The following is a 24165-nucleotide window of genomic DNA, read 5'->3' on the forward strand; positions in this document are numbered from 1 at the left end:
ACTAGAACACGTCTGAATGGCTAGCTGTTGATCTGGGAGTCACTGCTTGCTCAGTTCCAGGGTTTCCCAGCATTATTTAGAGAACCACAAAATATGGTGATTTATAGATGATGAATAAACTTTCATTCTGGTTGCCAAGTAGATTTATATCCTTAGTGTCACTGAAAGGTTTATTACTGAACTGCACTGGGGGATAAAAGGGAAATCATTTGGAAAATAAAATCCAGGCAATTGGGCGAGTTCCCATAAAGACTTTTTTCCTTACCACTCTGCAATTCTGTGTTTTTACCTTGCATTATTTTAATTGGAAATAACACTGTCCTACAGATCTACTTCTAATCAATAGACATAAATTGATCTTTTCTTCCTGTGTTTTTTAGGGGAAAAAAAACAACAACAACACACAACACCTTTATCTTTGGTCTGCAAAGGATACCAATAACAGCAACATGCAAATATCTCTGAATCAGGGAAACAGTCTTTTAGTTAAATCATGCTTCTTGTTTTCTTTGCAGACTGATGAAGTAACAATTGACTTTTATCTGATAAGCACATTTTAAAATCCCTTTGTGAGCAATGGGAGAACTAGCCCCAAATATTTTTTCGGATGATTGATGGAAAAATATCCAGGAGATCAGATTGGAGATTGTAGGGATGGTGTGGCCAGTACTAGCTGTGTGATGAACAGCACACTTTTATTACTGCGATGACTTCTCCAGCCATCTCATATCTGCTGGGTCACTTTTCTAGCTTGTCGCTCAGGGAATGCAAATTAATTTTAATACTTGTTCTAGCCAAAAATCATCAGTGAAAGCAGATCGGCTGGAGAAGGAATTGTGCAGTGCCTTCCGGAGAATTCCACTCCTCTACTGGCCCGTGATTTGAATGGCTGCATTTGGAAAGTGTGGATAATGCAGTTCAGATTAAGTTGCTTGGCTTTGCTACATGCAGCAGAGCTTGTCAGGGTGACTTGGTGTAGTGTGCCCCCACGGGCACTTAGAGTCCAGGAAGATTTTGCTGGCATACTCACAGGACTATAATCCAAAGAGGAAAGGTAAGGAGGTAGGGCGTCTAAGAGAGATACAAGAGATGGGAGTTTTCCAGTAGCAGAGGTGGGGAGGTGGAGACTGGATGGATATTCAGGGAGGGCTTCCTGGAAGAAAGGCCTTCCTGAAACCATCTTCCTGATGGATTTCCTACACATTCATGGGTTAGGAGACCATCAGAAAGAGCCATGAGGACAACTCCAATTGTCAGGGGAAAGAAACTGAGATGGAGGCAGGCCGACCTGGGGCTGTTTCAGCATGCCTGGCTTTCTGACCAGCTGTGGCATGAATACAGGGAGTGACAGAGATTCACATGAGTGAAGGACTCGACGTCACAGCCAAAGTCACCACATGGTGACAGAAATCAGCGGTAAGAGCCTTGGAGGTGAGAGATTGAGACTGAGGCTGGGCTTAAGCTGGGCTAGGGAGGTTAGGCAGGCCACTGCAGGGCAGAGAAGAGGGACAGACAAAATTCTATCAGGCAGTTTGGGGGTACCGATGGCACATGCTCCCAGGGGTAAGGAAGGACAGCCTGTCAGACCAACTGGGAAAAGAGGTGGGGGTGTCAGTCAGGCTGGGAGGGGTCTGGGATGCAGGGTCTGGGTAGGATCCAGGGAGGCTTGAAAGCTGGAGATGGGGAGGGCTCGGCTGGGGGAGCCAAGCTAGGGCTGGACAAAGCCACAGACTGGTCCCCAGGAGACAAAGGCCAAGCCCCTCTACCTGTGGGTGACGCTGTGGTTGTTGCTCAGTCGCTCAGTCGTGTCCAACTCTGCAACTTCATGGCCTGAAGGATATCAGGCTCCTCTGTCCTTCACTATCTCCCGGAGTTGGCTCAAATTCACACTCATTGAGTTGGTGATGCCATCCAACCATCTCATCCTCTGCCGTCCTCTTCTCCCTTTGCCTTCAGTCTTGTTCAGCATCAGGGTCTTTTCCAGTGAGTCGGCCCTTTGCATCCGGTCAAAGCATCGGAGCTGTACCACCTACTAAGCGCAGGTGCTAAACGCCTGCCACCTGTGGGTACTGTGCTGGTGCTTCCCACGTGCTTTCAGCCCGTCCCGCCCCCAATGCGTCCTGCAGGGCAGAGCAAGGACTGGTTCTGAAACACTGGTCACCAGATTACAGCCAGCCCTCGAACAGGACCAGCCTGCACCCCTGGGACCCAGGTAGCTGAGCAGAAACAAAGGGGAAACCCCGCCTACAGCCCCAGGTCACTCTAGGGACAGGGGGCAGGCAAAGCTCCGACTGGGGAAGGAGACAGAGACCCACTGGTTAAAGGGTTGGCATCTCAGGGATTGAGAGCTAGGCCGGCCTCCCAGCCTCCTCCCCAACTTCCTCAAGGCTCATCTCCTCTTGGTGAGTTGGCAGTCACCACATTCCACTAATTCCATCACCCAAGAACCTCTGCATCTGTCACCCTTCCGTGTTCACTGCCCTGCCCTAGCCGGCCTTCATCATGTCCTGCCTGGAGCTACGTAGCCTCAGCTTTGATCACAGAATGAGGAGAACACTGGAAGCAGCATATACCATGCCTGGTGGCCCCTTTGGACTCCTCTCTGGCGCCCCCATCTCTCCCTTTGCTCCCCACCCCCATCTACAGTCCAGCCACAGCTGACCTGAGCACTCGGCGACCCCTCCCTGTGCAGCTTCCACATTGTCCCCCAGCACACCCCACCCTCCCCATCCTGGACCACGACCCAGCTGCAGGGTCTCTTCTCAGTACCAGGTCTCCTCCATCAGGGCCATATCCCACGGCGGGAGCAAGGCCAGCCTGTGGGTTGCCATGGCAACCCCCTTCCAAGGCACTTAGCAAATCCCAAGATCACTGCCTTTTTTACCTGGGGGCATTCCCCCAGAGGTGAAGAGGTCCAAGGACCAGGGACTGTGCCCAGCACAGAGTGAGTCCTCAAGAAAAGTTTGCTGAGAGATGGAGGAAGATGCTTCTTATGCCACTGCTAGAGCCAAGCCCAGGGGGCCCAGGAGGCTCCCAGACAAGGCAAGAAAGAGGCCACATATTTGTGAGCTTTGGGAATGCAAGCCATAGATGATGAGTGAGTCAAAACAGACTGGGGCTGCCGGCAGGACCTTTATAATGCTACTTCCTGGACTTTCTCGGGTCCCAGCTGGTCGTGAAAATCCCCCGTCTCCACACAGGAGCCTAGTGAACGCTCACATACACGTGCATGTACACACGTGTGCCCACACACGTGTCACTGCCCCTGTCCCTTAGAGACTGCCCGGGACTCACTGGCCAACAGGAAGCAGAGCTGGCCCGCTGGCCCTCGCTGTAACTGCCCTTGACGTCCGGAGCACGCTTTGCCCCCAGCCCGTGCTCAATGGGGCTTCTGTCAGCTGCTAAGGGCCCCACCTGAACCCCTCAGGTCTGTGCCAGGAGGGCCATGATCAGAGGCAGCTAACCCAGCTCGAATAGCAATTCAAGTCTTCCTTCTATCAGATGCCTTGACACTGTAGCGGGAGCTCGTTCACGCATATGATTTATTAACTAATTTAGCATGTAAGAAAAGCATCTGCATCTCGCTTTTATCATCTTGCCAGCAGACAGGCTGAAGACGAGACGCGGCCTGTAGACATGCTTAATGGGGCCTTAAGCACTCCTGCGCTTGTCCAGAGCTCACACGAGGCTCTGGTTTCAGAACTTGTCTGAGTGGGCCGGCCTAACACAAACAAACACGAGGGTAAACCTCTCATCAGCCATAAATACCGCGGGGATCAGAAGAGCAGCCGTAAAATCGTGTGCCGGAGCCCTCTCAGAGCACTCTAGACATCAGGACTGTCTTGGAACTGGGTAAATAAAAAGGTGCCTCAGTTATTTAAAACTATTGGCTGGGTCTCATCATCTTTTATTATTATACATGATTTTAAGATTTTTCAGTCAAAGGAATGTGAACATGTGAGGGTAATATCTGTTTTGGGGCAAAACATCACCCTTGGAGGAGAGTAAAAACTGTCTCCCCCACCAAAGGTATGTTTCCTCCCCTGACCCTATGACTTGATTTAGAAATCGGATCCGTGCAGGTATGTGCAAGTTAAAACGCGGTCAGGCTGGGTGGAGGTGGACATGATCTGATGACTGGGGTCCTTGTGAGAGGAGGGAATTTGGACACAGACGCAAGGGGGTTGAGGTGGGGAACAGAATGATGCAACTGTAAACCAAGAAATGCCAGAAGTTGCCAGAAGCTCCCAGAGCCGGAAGAGAGGCAGAGCACGGGTCTTCTCTGTGCCTCCAGGAGAAATCACTCCAGGGGAGACCTGGATTTTGGACTTCTGGCCTCGAGACTGTGAGAGAATCGATTTCTGTTCCTTGAGCCACCCAGCCTCAGGCCATTTCTTATAGCAGCCCTAGGAAATGAATACACGGGACAAGGCAGCCTCCCTCTGACATTTGAGATGGTGATATTCCAGGCCATTGGGGCCCTCGGTATGGCACGGCTGGAGGGCAGCTGGCCCAGGGGACAAGGATGAATGGTCTCATGCCTAACGAGTTCCCAAACATTCATGAGTCTCCATTTTTTCCTACACAAAGTGATGGGAGCTGACTGAAAAGGAAGCCTGTTAGACCCCATTTTTTGTGTATACATATTTTGAGCTCTAATGCGACACTTTCATATTTGTTGAGAACACATTCGCTTATCTAACCATCTTCATCAAGCAGCATCTTCAAAACTGTTGAGGCCAAGTGGCCCTCACACCTCAGGCACCACGGGCATCCTGGCAGCCCTCCCCAGGACAAGCCTGGACTCTGAAGGCCCTGGGGGGGGGACCCCCAGCTGTGGCTGACACTTGGTCCCTCTTGCCAACTTGATATATCTACACCAGAACCCAGATTGCTCTCTGTTGAGCCAGAAACTAAGGAGCCTCCAGAGAACACACCCACATAGCCCATATCTGCCAATCAGCTTCAAACGCCGACCTGAGACACATTTCCAGGCAGGGAAAGTCTTTGAACATATATTTTGCTGATTTCCTTCCCTTAGCATCCTGGGAAGGGTCACCAGGGCTGAGCAGCAGGTGTCCCGCCAGATCCTTCACCGCGGAAAGGATGCGTTCAAGTGTGCCCTTGCTGAGGTCTTGGATGACTCCCCCAGAAGAGCTCTGGGTTGTAGGGGGCGGGTGGGCAGAGTGGGACTCAGCCTGCCTGTGTTTAACAGTAATCCTATTCCAATGCCTGCTGTCCCCCAGCCACTCTGTAAGATCCTGGTAATATTTGCTAAGCTGCATTTTATTGACTATGGTTATTTCCCCAGAGGACTTTTATTCAGAATCAGACCAATGATTTCACCTCCTGGGGCCCAGAACATTTTGCTAGGAAGATCTTGTTCCTCTATCCAAAGAAATAAAACAGAGGTTTCCCCAGGCCTCCAGATTTTAAGATTTGGGTTGGCAGGCCATCAGAATATGCTCCCATGTCCCCATTCTTGCCCTTGTCTCTTCTTGTTATTCTTTCTGGTTTAATAGTCTGTTTATAAGCTCCATGAACAAAAGGACGGAGGCCAGCCTTGCTCACCAAGCTCTCCCCGGCTCCCTGCATAGGGTCTGGCCCAGAGAAGGTTCCGGATAACGCCTTCTCCAGGGAATCCAGGAGCACCACCCTCACAGGGTCCATGTGACACCCGCCTCCCAGGGCTCCCAAAGCTGTCCAGCCCGACGCTGAGCTCGCAGCAGGAAAGGGGGTTTGCGATGATGAATGTCGATGTAGACAAACTGGAGTCAGCCCTCTCGCCCTGAGACCGGTTTTGCAATCTATCAAGGGCAAAGCGGAGCTTTTGGAGTATCTGTTATTGGAGTATCTGGAGCCAAGAATTTGAACCAGCTACCCTGGCTGCCATAGCGCTTCTTTCCCAGCTGAAATGGGGAATGTGTATCCCCAGCTATTTCTGCTGAATTCAGGGTCTGCGGATCACCTCTCAAGACGGGCAGGTTCCCAGGGCGAGCTGTGTGACCCTGAGGTTTAGGCACTTCAGTGAACACCAGTCCTGCACATGTCAGGAGCACCGTTGGGACCATCGGTTTGGACGAGGGCCCCAGCCCTGGGGTCCCACATCTCACCGGCCCTCCCGAGCCAGCTGCAGCTTACCGCTGAGAGGGTGGGGGATGGTGACCTGCTTCTTGTGGGCGCGGACAGGAAGGAGACTCTGCTTTGGAGCCAGGGTCTCCTTCCGCTGGGCTTTTCTCTGCTGAACCATGTGCTCCAGCTTCTTCAGACGTTCTTGTGAGCGAGAAATGAACTGAGGCTTGCGGACTTCCAGGGCCTCCTAGAGGAGGCAAGAAAACATTTTACTAAGGTATGCCTGCTTATGTATTCATGTATTTATCTTTTATTTCTTGGTCACACTGAGAGGTAGGCAGAATCTTTGTTCCCCGACCAGGGATCAAACCCATGCCCCCTGCATTTGAACCACAGGGTCCTAACCACTGGGGAGCTCCCGAAACTTTTTAAGAGGAGTGACTCGGAAAGGCAATGAATCCATCTGATTTGGTCAAGAGGCTAATCAAAAGTACAGTGCAAGAGCACGCCCTAATTTTCTTCCAACCCCTTACAGACAGATGGCCACAGACCTGTTGATGATGCAGGTATCAGTTAGCACTAAGGGCCCCCCTGTAGCATGACTGAGTTACCAGCATCAAAGGTACATCTCTTCCCATTTCTCCTTCCACCTGACAATTCATTCATCTCCAACAGATGAAAATCTGAACACCCCAAATTGCCATATTCCAAGGTGATATTGGTGGGAAAGGAATGCAAGCCTTAGGAGTCACCTGCTTCTGCCAGGGGCTGGATGCCTTCTGGAAGCTCAGAACGAGATCATTCTCCCAGCATGACTCGTGTATCTTTCCAGGAGAAACAGTAATCCTAGCAAACGGAACCAGCTTCTCCCCCCAGGAAGTCAGGGCTGGCAGGAGAGCTTTTTCTTCGCAAAATGGTTCTGCAGACTCCATAGAGGTCAGAATCCCCGTGCTTTCTCTTCAGCCTCATCTCTCTCTGCATCCCCGACTCCATGCGTGAACAAAGCTCCCCACATAGGTTTACTGAAGAAGAATGACCACAACTGATATGTCCTGCTCTGTGCTAGACACTGACCTCAACTGCTTTGGTGCATCTGTCATCTAAGAATCCCTGCACGATTCTGGAAGGCAGATACATTTCTCCCCAGGAGCCACGAGCTCCTGGATGGCACAGGCTGTGTCTCCTCCCCTTTGTACCCTGCACAGCCAGAGCCCCAGCTCTGCACATGGCAGGGGCTCAGCACAGGCCCCCCAGAGCTGCAGCCGTAGCAGAAATACCCTCAGCCCCATTCCTCTCCCAGCCCCTGGGGAGCTCACAGGCTCCAGGCAGAGGGTGGTGTGGGCTCCATCTGCGTCATGGATATGCCCCTAGATGTTGTGCCAGGAAAGGAGTCTCCTGGTCGCTTGGCCTCCAAGGTACCAGCCCGGGTCCCGGGGCCTGGGGAGACAGCCCCTGGAACCGCCCATGGGGCCCCGTGTGGCTGCTGCCCCAGCTGTCTGTCCCGAGGCTGGAGGCCCTGGTGGCTTCAGGGTCACCGGCGACTCTCCCAATGGATCCCGGGATGATGGGAAGGATGATCCCCGGATGATCCACCCGGGGTATGGGGGTGGAGCCCTCAACCCATCTGCAGGGTGGTTTACAACACCCGTGTCTCCCAGGAGGCATGGCTAGCCTTCTCCGGGTTGTTTGTCCTTCTAATCTTTATATCCGTGTATTTTTTGCACTTTAAAAAAATGTGTTCATGTCACTTCTACAATTGGGCAAAGACACAAAATGAAAGCTTCCATATTCTCTAACTCAAGCCCCCATGACCTTGGGACTACCTTCATCTTTCAAAGGTTTAACATGCTTATCTGAAGACAGGGTTGTGGGGACAGACTCCCACCTCACAGGAGTGACCCTTTCCTTGTCTAGGCCCCAGAAAGTTCTCCACACATGCTGACTCTCCTTGCTCCAATCACAGTCACCATTGATGACAAGCGATCCCCAACCTAGCCGGGGCAGATAGCACCATCTTCTTCCTCACATGGTGGGAAAGAGGTCCAGGGAGGTTACGGGACCTGCCCAGAGTCACATAGCTGCCAGGAAGTAGAGTCAGATCTCCAGGAGCAGTGAGGCCGTGTGCCCATGGGCTCCCTGGGAAGCCTCCCCTTGGCGGGAATCGAGCCAGAATGTATGGTGGGAGTCAAGCCGGACCTTGCCTTACCTGCAAGGTCAGGGAGCTTTCGGGTCCTTGCTGGCTCTTGGAACAGTCTTCTGGCAGGACGTGGGTCTCTGGGTCCTCGGGGGGTGCTGGCTCGGCGGGTGCTGGCTTGGACTCGGGGTTGGTGGGGTGCTCACTCTCCTTGCATTCCTTTATTTTAACAACCAAGTCACAGCACGTGTAATCCCCTGGGAGAGAAGATTTAGAATTCCATTTAGAGGGCACCAGGCGCTTTTCTCCTGGCTTTTCAACACCATTAGACACAGAAGACAATTTGGAAAATGGAAATGCCAGTGGGTTATTAATGGGCCTCGTTAAGCCGACGAGATCACGCCCCATCACAGACCCCCGGGTGCCCTGGTCTCAGGGAGGCATGTCTGTGGACAGCCAGACTTGAGACTGGCTATGCCACGCAGGTATTCCCTTGGCAAAAGTGCTTTTGCAGCCAAGGCAAAGAAACGTCCTCTATTTTGCACTTCATATTAAGTGTGTCCTGTGCAATTAATACAGTTGGCTTGTTTGGGGACCGTGAATTAATTTATCTTATGTTTGCTACACTAACAATGTAAGACAGAGGAATGGTGTTCAATTATTTATCCTGCCCCTTAATCTACTAGAGACCAGCACTGGCTTGACATTCATAATTGGGACTCTGTGTCTCAGCACTGGGTTTAGCCCCATCCTGGGGCTGTTCTGACACCCTTTGGTGGAAAAGGTCAGGGCTTGAGCCGATGTCACAGCACTTGGGGCAGAGTCATCTTTGGGGTGCTGAGAGGGGGGGATTCGTATGGATTCCCTGACCACTTACTGACCAAGTGCTCCGCGGGGAACACAGTGTCTGTCCCAGGCCACTCTTCCCGTCTGAACTCCCCTCTCCCCCATCACACATCCCCCCAACTGCAGCCCCACCAGCCCTCTGTGGTCTGAAACCCAACCACGTTCTCCTTTCTCCTCACCCACACGCCCTCCCATGTCCACGAAACCCCTTTGATCCCACCACCTGGTGACCTCCTACCTTCAGGCTGAGCCCAGAGTTTTCAGGAAGCCAGGCCCCCTCCCCAGGCACACCCCGTCCTGCCTCCTCTGCGTGCCCGCCGTGGAACGCACTGCACACATCAGCAGCGTCAGTGGGCCCATCACAGGATGCTCCAACCCCACAGGCCTGGGACCTTCTGGAGGGCTGGACCACATCATATTCACCCTGAGCCTCGCCAGACTGCCAGCCCAGGTGCTCTGGAGCTGCTGGTTCTGCTGGGTGGGGAGAGGTGGTCATTTTGAGGCTCATGTGACCACAGGATGCAACTCCACGGTCCCATGGACCCCCTAACTGACCCCCCAGTATAACCTCCGCCATCACACCCAGATCCTCTCTGGTCTGGACCAGCCATCCTCTATTCTCCCAAGGTCCACTAACGACCCTACTGACCAGCTCTACAAGCACACCGGACGCCTCACAGCTCGTTCACGATGGATGTTGCCCACCAGGTACCAATTTCAATTCTTTGCCAACAACATGCTACTTAGAAGTTCACGACTCATTCTTGTTCTTCTAAGCATTTGTTCCTATTCTTTCTAGATCTTTCCCTATTGCTCCCCATTCCTGCTTCAGGACTGATTCCTAGCTGAGATATTTGTCCCTAGCCCTCCAGCCAGAATTAATTCCACTTTCTACCACACTGCTTCCATACCGTGTGAACCTTTATTCTAGCTCAGCCCATACTCAGGGAAGCCAGAGGTCCTCCCATGCTCCCCACCGCCAGATCCAGAGACCCCAAGAGCAGTGCCGACATGCCCGTCTTCTTCAGTGCTCACAGCACAGCTCCATCCACTACCTTCTCTAGGCGGCCAGGCCTCCACAGTGACGTGCTCTGTACTAGGTCTGGCCAGTCTCAGCACCGTCTCCCCGCCCCCAGCTTGGACCTCTCCCATCCATCCTCCGCATAGTCCAGGAGACACCCGCCTTCAGAGGACATCTAGTTAGGTCTCCTCCAAGGACTTGGCCCAGCCTCCAGTCCAGACCCCTTAGTGGGTTTATAAGGACCCTCCAGGCTAACCCATTAGGGTCCTTGGGTTCTTGCAGGCCTCCTCCCCACCCCCACACGGTGGTCCCCCAGATCCCACATCAGCCCTGCTCTTTCCATCCACTCTCTGCTTCCCGTGTGCCTTTCCCTCCACGCTTGGGGTCTGATTTTTCTTCCTCAGAAGCACTTCCTTGAGGAAGATGTCTCTGTGCAGCCCCAGCTTGTATCACCTGGGGCATCCTCAGCTTCCTGACAGGTCACCCAGGCACGGTTATGACCACCGTGACTCTGGCACAGGACTGCAAGCACCTGGCGGGCAGGAAGCCCTGAGCACCATGCCTGACACACAGTAGGTGTTTAATAAGTGCTTCTCTCATGGTAGACAGTGGGCATTCAATACATGCTTCTTTCATTTATTAGTGAATAACAAGCTAGAGATTCACTTGTGTTCCCAGAAAAATTATTTTCATCAATTACCATAAATACTTTAACATTTCCAATCCAAAGCTTTAGAATCTAATAGTTTTCTTTCTGTCCTTAGCTATAGCTCTTTGGGGACATTTTTATAGAATGATTGGAAATCTAAATTTTTCTCTGATATAACTGGGCATCAGATATATTTTTTACTATTTTATTCCTAAATGGTTTTTAATATATCAATACTTTCTGCAATATTAGTTGAGGTCAGCCCCTTGGCCTTTAGAGAAAGGATGGTCTAGTTTGAATTCAGCCTCTAGAGAGGCTGAGACGGGGGCCTATCTCAAAGACACTGTGAGATCAGGGCCCTCATGCCTGTTGAGTGCCTGGTACACGTGGTACAAGCACCCCCTCAGCCATTAGCCCAGCTGGTCAGCTCCCGAGGACCATTGTCAGACTGGTGGGCCTGCTGCCTTCGGGGCAGCCACACCAGCATCTCAAAGTTTCCCTGACTCAGCCCGAGAGCTGCACCTGGAAGCGGCCTTGTGTGCAGCAGGGCTGGGAATTCCTGACCTGGGCAATGCTGCCTTCTCCCTGCCTTCGAGGCAGACTCACCAACCATTTAGACCTGCTGGGCTTGCTTCCCTCGTGGCGCACATGGATGGATAGGGCAGCATCACAAGGGAAGCTGGGGTGAAGCAGGGCCCAGCAAGACCCTGCACTGTGTTCCCCGTGAAGATCAAGGAAGAACCATCTCATCCCTGCCTCCCTTGCTCCTTACCTTCCGGGGCCTCTCTTTCTATCTGAACACCGTGTTCTTCCTGCGGAGATGCGCACAGATCTTGGAAGGGGCAAAGGAACCCTGGTAAAGGGACCTTGGGTTTTGGGAGGCGCTGCTGCTGACTCTCTGCGGGTTCAGAGAGGTCACTAGACTGAGAGCTGTTGCTTGGAGAGCTAGAACCATCAGGAAGGGGGTCTCTAACCAGCTTCCATTCCACGGGGGGAGCAGACACAATGTCACGTGCTCCTTCTTGTTGCTTCTCGCTGCTTCCAGAAAATACGTTTGGTTCTACTAAAAATAAAATGAGAGTTGTGCTCAAACATCTGATGAGCCCACATCTGAAGTACTGACTTTTGCACTCCAGGCTCTCCCAGAGACAAGCAGATGGACTGCAGCCTGGGGTGCAGATGGAGAAGGCTGCGTGGGGTGAGCGGGGTGGGGGGAGATGGCGGGGGGGATGGATACGGGAGTCACTGATGCCCTAGACCATATGCTCCCCCAGCCGCAACAACACACGTGGTCACCAGTCCTGGCCAGATGTCCGCGGGGTCCTCTCAGGAGCCTTCCACAGACACTGCTATCATGTATAAAGCCCTCAAGTGACCATGCTCCCTGGTGTACTTAAGAGCCCGGAAGCCCTTCTGGACGGTAGATAATTGAGCAGGCCGTTTAGCACACTGCCTCTGGGGCCAGATACCTGGGTTCAGTTCCCACCTCAACTATAAAATTGAGGTTGACAGTATAACAAGGCAAGAATATTAAATATTATGTGTCTAATTTTATTATCATATTCAGTTTTATTAATAAATTCACCTACTTAAATAATAAGCAATATATTTATATCATAATTGATATAGTAAATAACATATATATATTATTTATATAAATACTAAATGTTAAAATCTAGGCAACACTATAATAAAAGAATGATCCAGGTAAGGTATTTTGTGCAGTGCTGATACTACTGAGCATGTAATAAATGTTTGTTATCATTATGATTCCATAAACAGTGACGCTATGTATGTCCCGTGGCAAGTGTGGAGGCAGGAGCTAACTCATCAGGCGCTGGTGCTCCTGTCTAAAGCAGCAGTGGGTCTAAAACACGTACAGCGCGTTGCTCGTTGCCACAATGTCATATCAAAGGTCTGCAAACCACTTTATATTTATCAGTAGGGGCCTGTTAAGTAAGTTACAGCACCTTGTACTTTGCAGCCGTGAAAAAGAACGAGGCACGTGCTCTTGTGTAGTCATGGAATCATCTATAAATGCATTATCGAGTGAGCAAAGAGTGGACAGTGTGTCAGACCTGCCTCCTGAGTCCATGCCTATTTGCTCAGAATATCTCTGGAAGGACCCAGAAGACCCTGGGACCAGGAGAGGGCAACACGGGACCGGGAACCGGGGGTGGGAGAGAGACTCTCTTTTCCTCTTTGCTGATTTTGTACTCCTTTTGTTTTCTTCTTCTTCTTTTAGAATATTTACACTTTTTCTTTTTAATTTGGCCGCACCACATAGTATGTGGAATCCTTGTTCCCTGAGCCGGGGCTGAACCTGCTCGCCTGCAGCGGAAGCACAGTCTTAACCACTGGACCTCCAGGGAAGTCTGTACTCTATAAACGGTTTAAAGTTATTCACTTTAAATACAGCGGAGACTCCTCACCAGGTGTCATCTCTTCCCAGTGCTGAGGCCCCCAAAGTGGAGACAGGCACAGCTGCCAGTGGGGTGCATGCAGACCTCCGGCATCCAGGGGCAGATGAAAAAGGTCCTGGGAACCACTGGCATAGTCAAGATTCTTGGAAGACTCAGGCCATATTTTCTGAGATGTTTTATACACAAAAAGGAAATGAGTCCATGACTACCAGGCGCTGATTAGAACAGTGACATCTCTTAAAATGCCAGTTGTCTGCAATCAGCTCCAGCCCTGTCTTCTCTGAGTCTGGGCACCGTGGTCAGTGAGGACAGGTGAATGGTGGTGAGGTTGGCGGGGCAGGGAGACAGAACCCAGGGGTCCCCCCGGTGGGCCTCCTGGCTGTGGGACCAAGGCAGGAGAGGCATCAGGGGGTGGAGCCGGTATGCCTGCTTCCACGAACAAGGGAAGGGCCCCTGGGTCCTCCTGCCTGGAACGTGAGTGTCCCCACAAACGGTGGTCATTGCTGACCTTGTCATCTGGAGAAGGATATGCAGCCATGAAATTAACAGATGCCTGCTCCTTGGAAGGAAAGCTATGGCAAACCTAGACAACGTATTAAAAAGCAGAGATATCACTTTGCCAACAAAGGTCCGTATAGTCAAAGCTATGGTTTTTCCAGTAGTCTTGTGAGAGTTGGACCATAAAGAAGGCTGAGTGCCAAAGAATTGATGCTTTTGAATTGAGATGCTGGAGAAGACTCTTGAGAGTCTTTTGGACTGCAAGGAGATCAAACCGGTGAATCCTAAAGGAAATCAACCCTAAATATTCATCAGAAGCACTGATGCTGAAGATGAAGCTCCAATACTTTGGCCACCTAATATGAAGAGCCGACTCATTGGAAAAGACCTTGATGCTGGGAAAGATTGAAGGTAAAAGGAGAGGAGCAGCAGAAGATGAGATGGTTAGATGGCATCACCGACTCAATGGACATAAATCTGAGCAAACTCTGGGAGATAGTGGAGGAGCCTGGCATGCTGTAGTCCATGGGGTCACAAAGAGTCAGACATGACTTACTGGCTGAGCAACAAAAATGGCTCTTACAGCAAAGTTGGACTTGGCTAATTTATACAGAGAAATCTTTACAACTAAGTATTTCAAAAGCCGTCAGTTCTGTTTAAGTATAAAATACCATGGGCTTCCCTGTGGCTCAGATGGTAAGTGGAAAAGTCCTAAAGTAGTTCTTCTTTCTCTGTGGCTTCCTTTTATCAGTTCTTCTAAACAATCAAAAATCAAATCATCAGTGATGCAGTCCCAGTCCGCTAGTTCCATCCTGACATCAGATTCTTTAAATTAATGGACTATTTACAGACTAATGGAGGTCTAACTACCTATCCCACACCTACCTACTTACCTATTAATTAATTTTCTCACTTTCTATCTGATTTAATGTAAATTCTCATGTGAGTGATTATGTACAAGTCAGATGTTCCAACTGTGACTTGAAAGAGTTAAAACAAATTCCTCGAAGTAGAACGCAGATGGTGAACTGGGAAAAAGAAAAATGTGTAGTCAAAGAAAAACTTTCCTGACAACATATTGATCAGGCCTTTTTGTGGATTCTGAGAAGCACAACCATCAGCCGTGAAATGATCCCCTGGTGGGGCCCACGCCAGGAAACAAGGTCTTATTTTTCTCATACACTCTGCAATCAGACTGGACTTAAGAGTTGTCTATTCATGGCTCAGATTTAAAACTACATCACCCTCATGAAGACCTGTTGCCTCCAAAGGCTCTGCCCTTCGTAGGAGAAGCTGAATCAAACAGCAGCTTCTCCCAGGCATTTCTGTTCCTTGAAGTGGAACTCAAAGCATGCTTCCCGAGCCTGAGGCCTGAAGGGGCTTGGCCCTGCAGGTTTCCTTTCAACAGTAACACCCCGCTCCATTCCCTTCTCTAAAACACACTACCCTCAACTATCCAGCAAGCTCACCTACCCAGAGCTGGGCTGGGCTCTAGGAGGTAAACTGAAGCCAACCAAAAAACCTGTCTAACAGTCATGGATTCCTTCTATTATATTTGACTGGGGAAGCTTTGCAGGAGCTAACACAAAAATCCCCCGGTTAATATAAAAATCGTGCCCAGCATTTTTTTACTTTGGCTGGCCAAAAATTAATTCTGTTATTTTACTAACACTTTGCAGGTTATTGCAGTCAACAGTTATACACAACACACCTGTGAAGTCTTCTCTAGTAATGCGAGCTTTGTTTTCACTTTCTGTATCAGAATCAATCACTAAGGTTTTTTTTTTCTTTTTTTTTGTCTTTTTGTTAAGGTCTAGTATTCACACCTAGATAGCATATTCAAAAACAGAGACATTACTTTGCCAACAAAGGTCCGTCTAGTCAAGGCTATGGTTTTTCCTGTGGTCATGTATGGATGTGAGAGTTGGACTGTGAAGAAGGCTGAGCACTGAAGAATTGATGCTTTTGAACTGTGGTGTTGGAGAAGACTCTTGAGAGTCCCTTGGACTGCAAGGAGATCCAATGAGTCCATTCTGAAGGAGATCAGCCCTGGGATTTCTTTGGAGGGAATGATGCTAAATCTGAAACTCCAGTACTTTGGCCACCTCATGCGAAGAGGTGACTCATTGGAAAAGACTGATGCTGGGAGGGATTGGGGGCAGGAGGAGAAGGGGACGACAGAGGATGAGATGGCTGGATGGCATCACTGACTCGATGGACATGAATCTAAGTGAACTCTGGGAGTTGGTGATGGACAGGGAGGCCTGGCGTGCTGCGATTCATGGGGTCGCAAAGAGTCGGACACAACTGAGTGACTGAACTGAACTGAACTGAGTATTCACACCATCTGCATCGGAATTATATTCTCAAGAACTAGCATCTTCTGAGACATTAAGGTATATGTCACTCGGACATCAGAGAAAGTATCTGCAAAAAACTCCCTGAAAATATTCTTCTTCACTCACAATTTTGTGATGTGTCACTTTTGAAAATTCTGTAGTAATAAACTTGTGTTTATAATATACACAAGGTTGGAACAAAGATCTAAGGGAACAAAATGTGAATGATAACAACAACCATAAGTTGTATAAGGAGCTCTAAATTTTAAGCTCTAACAGTTTTGCACAGTGATGTTAATTGCATCACTCTCTAAAAACATATTGATAAGTCCCCAGTCAATAACATTTGAGTAATAAAGATGTATTAATATGTCTCCAGTCAATAATGTGTTAAACTCTTATCTTTAGATCAGTTAAGTCCTCCTTGGACCATTACACAGTGCTTACCGGGGTTCTGCTAAAGCTCTTTATTTGTTGTGAAATGTATTATTATTTATAGTTAAAGATATCAGAGCACCCATGAACCCTCACAGATTAAGCAGAAACTTTCTTGGGCTTCATCGTTTCTACCTGAGCCTCTTCTGGATCATACTTGTTTAGACAGAACCACCTGCCTAAATTTCGAGCTGCCTGATTCACCACTTTCATCTACAATGTTCCCACCTGCGTAGGTATCTACAGACAGTATATTTTCAATATGGAAAATCTGAATAGCAAGCCAAAGCCAGCTGTTTTAAGGTAAATATGTTAGAGCATCTACTAGGAAAAAGCTTTCAGGAGAAGAGAGTCCAGCAGACTTGCTGGGCCATCACTGCCCTGAGACTTGATGGGATGTGATTCTGGGGAAGAAGAGCCTCTGCAAACAAGGGGCTGGCCACAGTCGGGGTGTCAGGCAGGGCCAGCAGACAGCAGGACGCTCAGGGGAGTGGGTTGTGCCAGATTTTGTTCCTGACTCACCATGTCCACCTGCAGACCCCAGGGCTGGATGCCAGCAGGGCACCTCTCTGTGCTAAAACAAGGGTCCCGAGCTGCCCCAGCTTTAGGGTGGGAGGGGGGTGGGGAGGACAGTGGGGACCTTGCCAACACAGCATCAAGAAGATACTTGAATCTGGGCCAGGCAAGGGTACCACTGGGGCACACAATCCTTAGTACAAAAAGCGGAAAAGCTGCCTGAGCCTCAAGATGCTTGGCCTCCACCGGCTGGCAAGTGCCATAATGAACCAATTTGATAGAAGAAGAAATTTCACTTCTTTCCAAGTATTAAGGTGATACATAATCTTTCGTGTTCTCAGATGAGCCCCTGTTGAGCCATAGCTCCCTGGTTGGCACACAATTCTAGTAACTGTGGCCCTTTGGCTCACAGTAGGAAATGAGCCAGGGCAGGGTGTTTGCTAAGGGGTGGCAGAGCACAGTGAGGTTGGGAGCGGGGGAAGACCAGCACGGCCGCCAGACTCCATCAATGGAATCTCAAGGGACGAGCCAAAAAACCATAAACATCACACACAGGCTTAGAGAGCATCGCTGTTGGAACCTTGACAGCCCAAGGCAGGGAAACGCATCTAGAGAACACATATTAGAATAATCTATTTCCAGACAGATAAATTCTGGTATCAAAGCTGAAGCAGTTCTCTAGAAAGATCTTCTGTAAGGTTTGTGTCTCAGTTCTGTGCACTTTCCAGCCTCTGAAACCAGACCGAAGCTGGCCAATTAACCAAAGAGACATTTCTAAGCGAAACAGGCTTCCTTGAAGCCATGGCCACATTTTCTTCCACATTTTACTGTTTCGGGAGGTGATATTTTCTCCCCTCACACGTTAGACCACCATACAACAGATTCCCTTAGAAATACAGTAACAAGCTTATGTTGATATTTCTGGGTTATCAAAATAAATACCAGCTTCTAAACTCACCTACAGGGGGGTCTTAGGCTCTCCTAAAAATCTGATGCTATCTGCCACTACCCTGACTCACCCGACTGCTCTCCACCTGTTACCACCTTTTTAAAGCTCATGCATCCACATTTTGTCCTTAGTTGACCTGTCTGACCTTCCTGCCTCACCTGTGGGCCAACCTGCAGCAAACTCCATCCCTGTGTTTCACAGTAAATCAAAGAAGTGAGCTGGGTAGGACTGTGCAGCCATCAAATGGAAGACTATGCTGGATGGTTCCAGGGGGTGAATCACAGACCCTTCTTACTTTGGGCAGGATTTTGCTGTCCCTCACCCCAGGTGGGGTCACAATGAGGATGACGAGGTAAGAGGAATAAGCAAAAAGATGATTTTCTAATTTGATTCTTCCTTCTGTATATTTTGTCTGGGATTTGTCTTTAAAGTCACACCTCATCCACTTTGTTATCCAGAATATTGTGCTTAATTCTTCTCTTTGTCAGTTTTCAAAATAAGGAATTGTACCTTGGACAATGAAAGGTCATTGTACCTTTCATTCAAAATAAGGAACCTGTCTGCCAGTGCAGGAGATGTATGAGATACAGGTTTGATCCCTGGGTTGGGAAGATCCCCCAGAGAATGAAACGGCAACCCGCTCCAGTATTCTTGCCTAGAGAACTCCATGGACAGAGGAAGCTGGTGGGCTATAGTCCATGGGGTCACGTGGAGTCAGACACGACTGCAGCCACTTAGCACAGCACATTCCAGCACAGGGACACAGGAGGCTGCCGCTCAGGGGACGGCCAGGCACTCTCAGCTCAAACCATGCCAATGCGGAGATGGATGCGGAGATCGCTGAAGAGGAAGAGGCAGTAACCCTGGGTGCTCAGAACAGACCCAATTTCTCCAGCAGGTATGGTTAGCATGATATTTCCCCCATTCAACAGGACAGAAATCCTCAAACCATCTGCAATTACGGTACACAGAAGATGAAATAAAAGAGCTTGTTCATGACCCACAGAGAAACAAGCAAGACAGCCAGCAAAGCAAAAGCTTTTACGATGGACAAAGCTGGTGGGTATGTTCTCTGCTTTTTAACCGACCAAGGCTTCACCTTCCGGCAGCAGTTGAAAAGTTGATTTCCTCATGTGGAAAGGGGTGTCCATGTGGTACCCTGTCTCCCGCCCGATCCAGACTTCTGTTTAAAATCAGCCGGTAACCGGTAATTATTTCAGCACATTTCTGTTAAATTTCTATGCAGAGATGCTGCAACCCAGGCGGGGAGTCAGAGAGAGGGGAAAGGGGGTAGGGTGGGGGAAGGAGCAAATGGAATAAACAGCTCCTGGCGGAGAAGAGAGGAGAGGAGAGGGTCAGGAGGGGAAGCTGTGCTCGGACCTGCAAGTCCCAAAGCCCAGCCACACGGCAGGAGCAGAGCTGGAGCTGGCGCCTCCGGGAAGAGGAAAGAGAAGAAATCAGGGGAACAGACAGCAACCTGAAGGTCAGACGGCAAGGATGGAGGGGCGACCAAAGGCAGCTGGGCCAGCGGAAACGCCCGAGTGGGTCCTTTCTTTGTCAGGAAACCAGGCTTCCTGTCCATGCCAGCCCTTCCTAGACAGTAAACAGGTTTCTCCTACTGTAAGCATAAACATTTCTCTCTAAAGAAGGAGACAAACTGGGGAGGGGTGACGACCAAGAAATAAAACCGACTTGGGCAAAGTGATGGCAGCAGCTACAGCCCTCTGAAAGGAGCCTTCCCTTTTCGGGACCCAGAGCAGATTAGGGGGGTGCTAAGCAATGTTAAGATGTCAATATGGTGTTAAGACAAAAATAGTCAAGTCCTGGGAGTGGAAGAACTCTGGATTCAGAGGGAAAGGGGGAAGAGGCACTATGGTTATTTTTATTGTTCTAGGGTCAAGTTTCAAGAAACCATGTGGGCTACAGCCTTGGTGAAAAACAGTATGGCAGTTTCTTAAAAAACTAAAAATAGAGTTACCATATGATCCTGCAATCCCACTCCTGGGCGTATATCCAGACAAAGCTATACTTCAAAAAGATACATCCACCTCCTATATCCATAGCAGCTCTATTTACAATAGCCAATGCATAGAAGTGACCTCAGTGTCCACTGATAGATAAATGGGTCAAACACACACACACACACACACACACACACAATGGCATACTACTCGGTCATAAAAAAAGAAAAATACCATTTGCAGCAACATGGATGGACCTATGGATTATCACAGTGAGCAAATCAGACAAAGACAAACAACATATGATACTGCTTACAAGTGGGGTCTAAAAATAAGATACAGATGAGCTGACTTACATAACAGAAAGCAACCTACTGACGATGAAAATAAATTCATGGTTACCAAAGGGGAAAGGGGGAGAGGTATAAATTAGGAGTTTGAGATTAACCAATAAATACTACTATATAGAAAATACGTAACTAAAAATGACCTATTATAGCACAGGGACCACTATTCAATATTTTGTGAAAACCTACAAGGGAAAATAATCTGAAAAAGAATTATATATGCAACCACTGTGCCGTGCACCCGAAACTAACACAACATTATAAATTAATTATACTTGAATTTAAAAAGAGATGGCATGTGTGGAGTCCGCACCCAGTGCTCATATAAAGGGTCAGGCATGCATTTACTGCAAAGAGCCGTGCAGATTATTCTGTCCCAAAGACAGTGTCTAGAACAGTCACTGGGTCGCTGGACAGAGCTGTTTTTCCAATTATGTCGTAATCCTTGAGTCTTAAGACTATGGAACAAAAATCTAAACACATATACATATTTGGAAGTCAAAAATATATACATACATACACACACATACGTACATATGCACACGTGAACACACACACACCTGCCTGTTGTCTAATAAAAGGATTACCTGGACTCTCTTGCAGGTGATAAGACGGACATTCCACTCACTGATTAGATCACACCTTTCTACCTGACACTGAGGAAGGAGTCCCAGATGATCGACAGTCCCATAATTCTTTATCCCAAAGCATGAATTAGATTCTCAAAGCACAGGAAAAGAGCATTTTAACCTTTTATCAAAATTTGTGGTTAAAGTTTCCAGAGACGACTATTTGAAGAGATGATTTTTTTTTCAGTAAGGGATATTTCCTTTTTAAAAAAATTCTAAATTATAAAAGCCATCAGTTCAGTTGCTCAGTCATGTCCGACTCTTTGCGACTCCATGAATCAAAGCACGCCAGGCCTCCCTGTCCATCACCAACTCCCAGAGTTCACTCAGATTCACATCCATTGAGTCAGTGATGCCATCCAGCCATCTCATCCTCTGTCGTCCCCTTCTCCTCCTGCCCCCAATCCCTCCCAGCATCAGAGTCTTTTCCAATGAGTCAACTCTTCGCATGAGGTGGCCAAAGTACTGGAGTTTCAGATTTAGCATCCTTCCTTCCAAAGAAATCCCAGGTCTGATCTCCTTCAGAATGGACTGGTTGGATCTCCTTGCAGTCCAAAGGACTCTCAAGAGTCTTCTCCAACACCACAGTTCAAAAGCATCAATTCTTCAGTGCTCAGCCTTCTTCACAGTCCAACTCTCACATCCATACATGACCACTGGAAAAACCATAGCCTTGACTAGACAGACCTTAGTTGGCAAAGTAATGTCTCTGCTTTTCAATATGCTATCTAGGTTGGTCATAACTTTTCTTCCAAGGAGTAAGTGTCTTTTGATTTCATGGCTGCAGTCACCATCTGCAGTGATTTTAGAGCCCCCCAAAATAAAGTCTGACACTGTTTCCACTGTTTCCCCATCTATTTCCCATGAAGTGATGGGACCAGATGCCATGGTCTTTGTTTTCTGAATGTTGAGTTTTAAGCCAACACGTGAATGCTAACATAAAAGCCATAATCACTGCCAAATTTGAAATACTGAAAAGAACAGTCTTTTGGACTCTGTGGGAGAAGGCGAGGGTGGGATGATTTGAAAGGGTAGCGTTGAAACATGTATATTATCATATGTGAAGTGGATCGCCGGTCCAGGTTAGATGCATGAGACAGGGTGCTCGGGGCTGGTGCACTGGGATGACCCTGAGGGATGGGATGCGAAGGGAGGTGGAAGGGGGGTTCAAGATGGGGAACACATGTGCGCCCATGGCTGATTCATGTCGATGTTTGGCAAAAAACACTACAATATTGTAAAGTAATTAGCCTCCTATTAAAATAAATTAATTTTTTAAAAAAAGAAAAAGTAGAAATCATTGACAATCTGTCACTCACAAAAATCTTCACAGTGGTTTTCTCAGGGAGGTGTAGCACATTTCTAGTGAAATAACACACGACTGTTTCCCTGCCATTCCCTACATCCATTTTGGATGTAGCTTATACCTAGACAGGATCACCCTCTGCCACACCAGTGGTGCATAAAAGCAGGGGCTCACTAACACCGTTGTTTGGGAGGAGGTATTGCCATTGATGGCCACCTTTCCATTTTGCTTGATAATTCTGGCAGCTTTCATCTCTCCTCCTCGCCTTGCTTTGCTTGGGAGCTCTGAGCATTACCAAGCAGGTACCACTAGACCCTAGAAACTGATTTAAAACTCAGACTGCACTTCGTGGTGTCAATGGAAGCAGGAGAGAAGAATCTTGGTTAAGGCTCCTGCAGAGGAAAGTGCCCACTCAGAGCCACCTGTGTGTGTGGGGAGCGGGAGGAGCTTCCAGGTCAGACTTTTACACCACTACCTGCTCTTTCAAAGAAATTGCTTGACCTCCTTATCTTCAGCAACTATCCACAGACTGCCTACTATGTACCAGGTACTGATGTAGACAGAGAACCTGGGAAGCAGCAGTGAAAAGAGCAAAATTCTGGTCTCATGTCAAGAGACTCCAGCCCCTCCTACAACCATCACTTCCACTCCAACTCCCTCTGAACCAATGACATCACCTCCACTCCTATAACCAATGACATCGCCTCCACTCCAGCCCTTCCTACAACCAATGACAACACGTCCACTCCTATAACCAATGACATCACTTCCACTCCTACAGCCAATGACTACTACCTCCCTGTAGCCCACCATTCCTGTAACCCATGAGCATCACCTCCACTCCAGCCCTTCCTACAACCAATGACATCACGTCCACTCCTATAACCAATGACATCACCTCCACTCCAGCCCTTCCTACAACAAATGACCACCATCACATCCACTCCTATAACCAATGACATCACCTCCACTCCAGTCCCTACTCCTACACCACATCCCATACCTGAAACGTCCCCATACCCAAAGCTTCCTCTCCTCTGAACCAGTAAATTAAAACCTCCCACTCTCTGACGACATCCAACAACTCTTTCAATTCATGTTGCTCTATCCATGTCTTGAACATTATCACTGATGACCTCAAGTTCCCACCATCTCTGGTAGACTCAGTTGGTTGCCTACTCAATATCCATTCTTATATTTTTTCTTACTTAGAGAATCGTCATTTTGTTCAAGGTGATAACAGGCCTAGCGAAAAACCACATCTTGCTCTGGTAGGCTACTGCTCTGGCCAGTGAGAGATAAGCAGAAGTCCTTTGGAAGAACTTCTGGCAGGGTCTCAAGAGGGAATGTTCACCTGGTATTCACTATGGATGTGGACGTGATGGCTGGAATCCTGGCAACTATTCTACAAGCATCATAATGAGGGTCACACCTGAAGGACTGTGGAGCAGAAAGACAGACACTTGAGCTTCTGAGGACACTGTGGGCCTCCCATACCTGCCCCAGACTGTCCACTCCTGTATTTCTTTTACAACAAAAATAAACTCTTCCATTCTCAAGCCACTGCTTTTTAGATGTGTTGGTACTCAGAACTAAACCCAAGTCATAACTGATTGGAGCCCACCTACCGAGGTAGGAGTCTGGATTGGCCCAGTTAGTGGTAGCATGCTTCAGGGCCACAGGGAGACCTTGCTGAAATCCATTATCTGGGGCAGCCCAGCTCCAGTGTTTCCAACTCAGTAGATACAAAGAGGAGCCGGAAGTGTACATTTCTCCCAGGTGGTGGTACTGAGGCTTCTATTTCAGGAACCACACTTTGAGAACTACTAAGCTAGGTTACAGTGTAAAAAAAAAAAAAAAAAAAAGAACAAAAACAAATTTTTGTGACTCAGCACCTCGCTACAAAACCTGTGAGCTGTGAAGGCCAGCACTGACCACACCTGAGCCTTATACGGAGCAGAGCCTCAGCCCTCACCTCTGACCTACTGAGTCAGAAGCAGCCCTGGAAGCCCCTTCCCAGGCGGGCGCAGCACAAGGTGC

General features: G+C 48.7%; 1 protein-coding gene and 1 long non-coding RNA gene across 10 annotated transcripts in view; one reads left to right on the top strand and one right to left on the bottom strand.

Annotated features, from left to right (window-relative positions):
- C26H10orf90 (chromosome 26 C10orf90 homolog) overlaps nucleotides 1–24165 on the bottom strand; it is a 393139-nt gene that overhangs the window by 15625 nt on the left and 353349 nt on the right. For 4 of the 8 annotated variants that reach the window (XM_059882149.1, XM_015460793.3, XM_005225868.5 and 1 more), the window contains 3 exons: nucleotides 11495–11785; nucleotides 8279–8463; nucleotides 6142–6319 (listed from right to left, as the gene is read on the bottom strand). In XM_059882149.1, the coding sequence (XP_059738132.1) occupies nucleotides 6142–6319; nucleotides 8279–8463; nucleotides 11495–11785 (654 nt within the window). Of the gene's footprint in view, nucleotides 1–6141; nucleotides 6320–7011; nucleotides 7095–8278; nucleotides 8464–11494; nucleotides 11786–24165 lie in introns of those variants that run through there. The other 4 variants (XM_059882151.1, XM_005225870.5, XM_059882150.1 and 1 more) reach the window with 3 other exon arrangements.
- Nucleotides 6273–16385, top strand: LOC104976004 (uncharacterized). 2 transcript variants are annotated; one of them, XR_003032761.2, is made up of 4 exons: nucleotides 6273–6349; nucleotides 9680–9760; nucleotides 11859–11920; nucleotides 12968–16385. It is a non-coding gene; the product is annotated as an uncharacterized lncRNA (long non-coding RNA). The 2 variants fall into 2 exon arrangements; XR_815836.4 differs by lacking the exon at nucleotides 6273–6349 and having other exon boundaries at nucleotides 8461–9760; nucleotides 12968–16384.

Source organism: Bos taurus, chromosome 26, assembly GCF_002263795.3.
Source record: "Bos taurus isolate L1 Dominette 01449 registration number 42190680 breed Hereford chromosome 26, ARS-UCD2.0, whole genome shotgun sequence".
Taxonomy (NCBI): Eukaryota; Metazoa; Chordata; class Mammalia; order Artiodactyla; family Bovidae; genus Bos; species Bos taurus.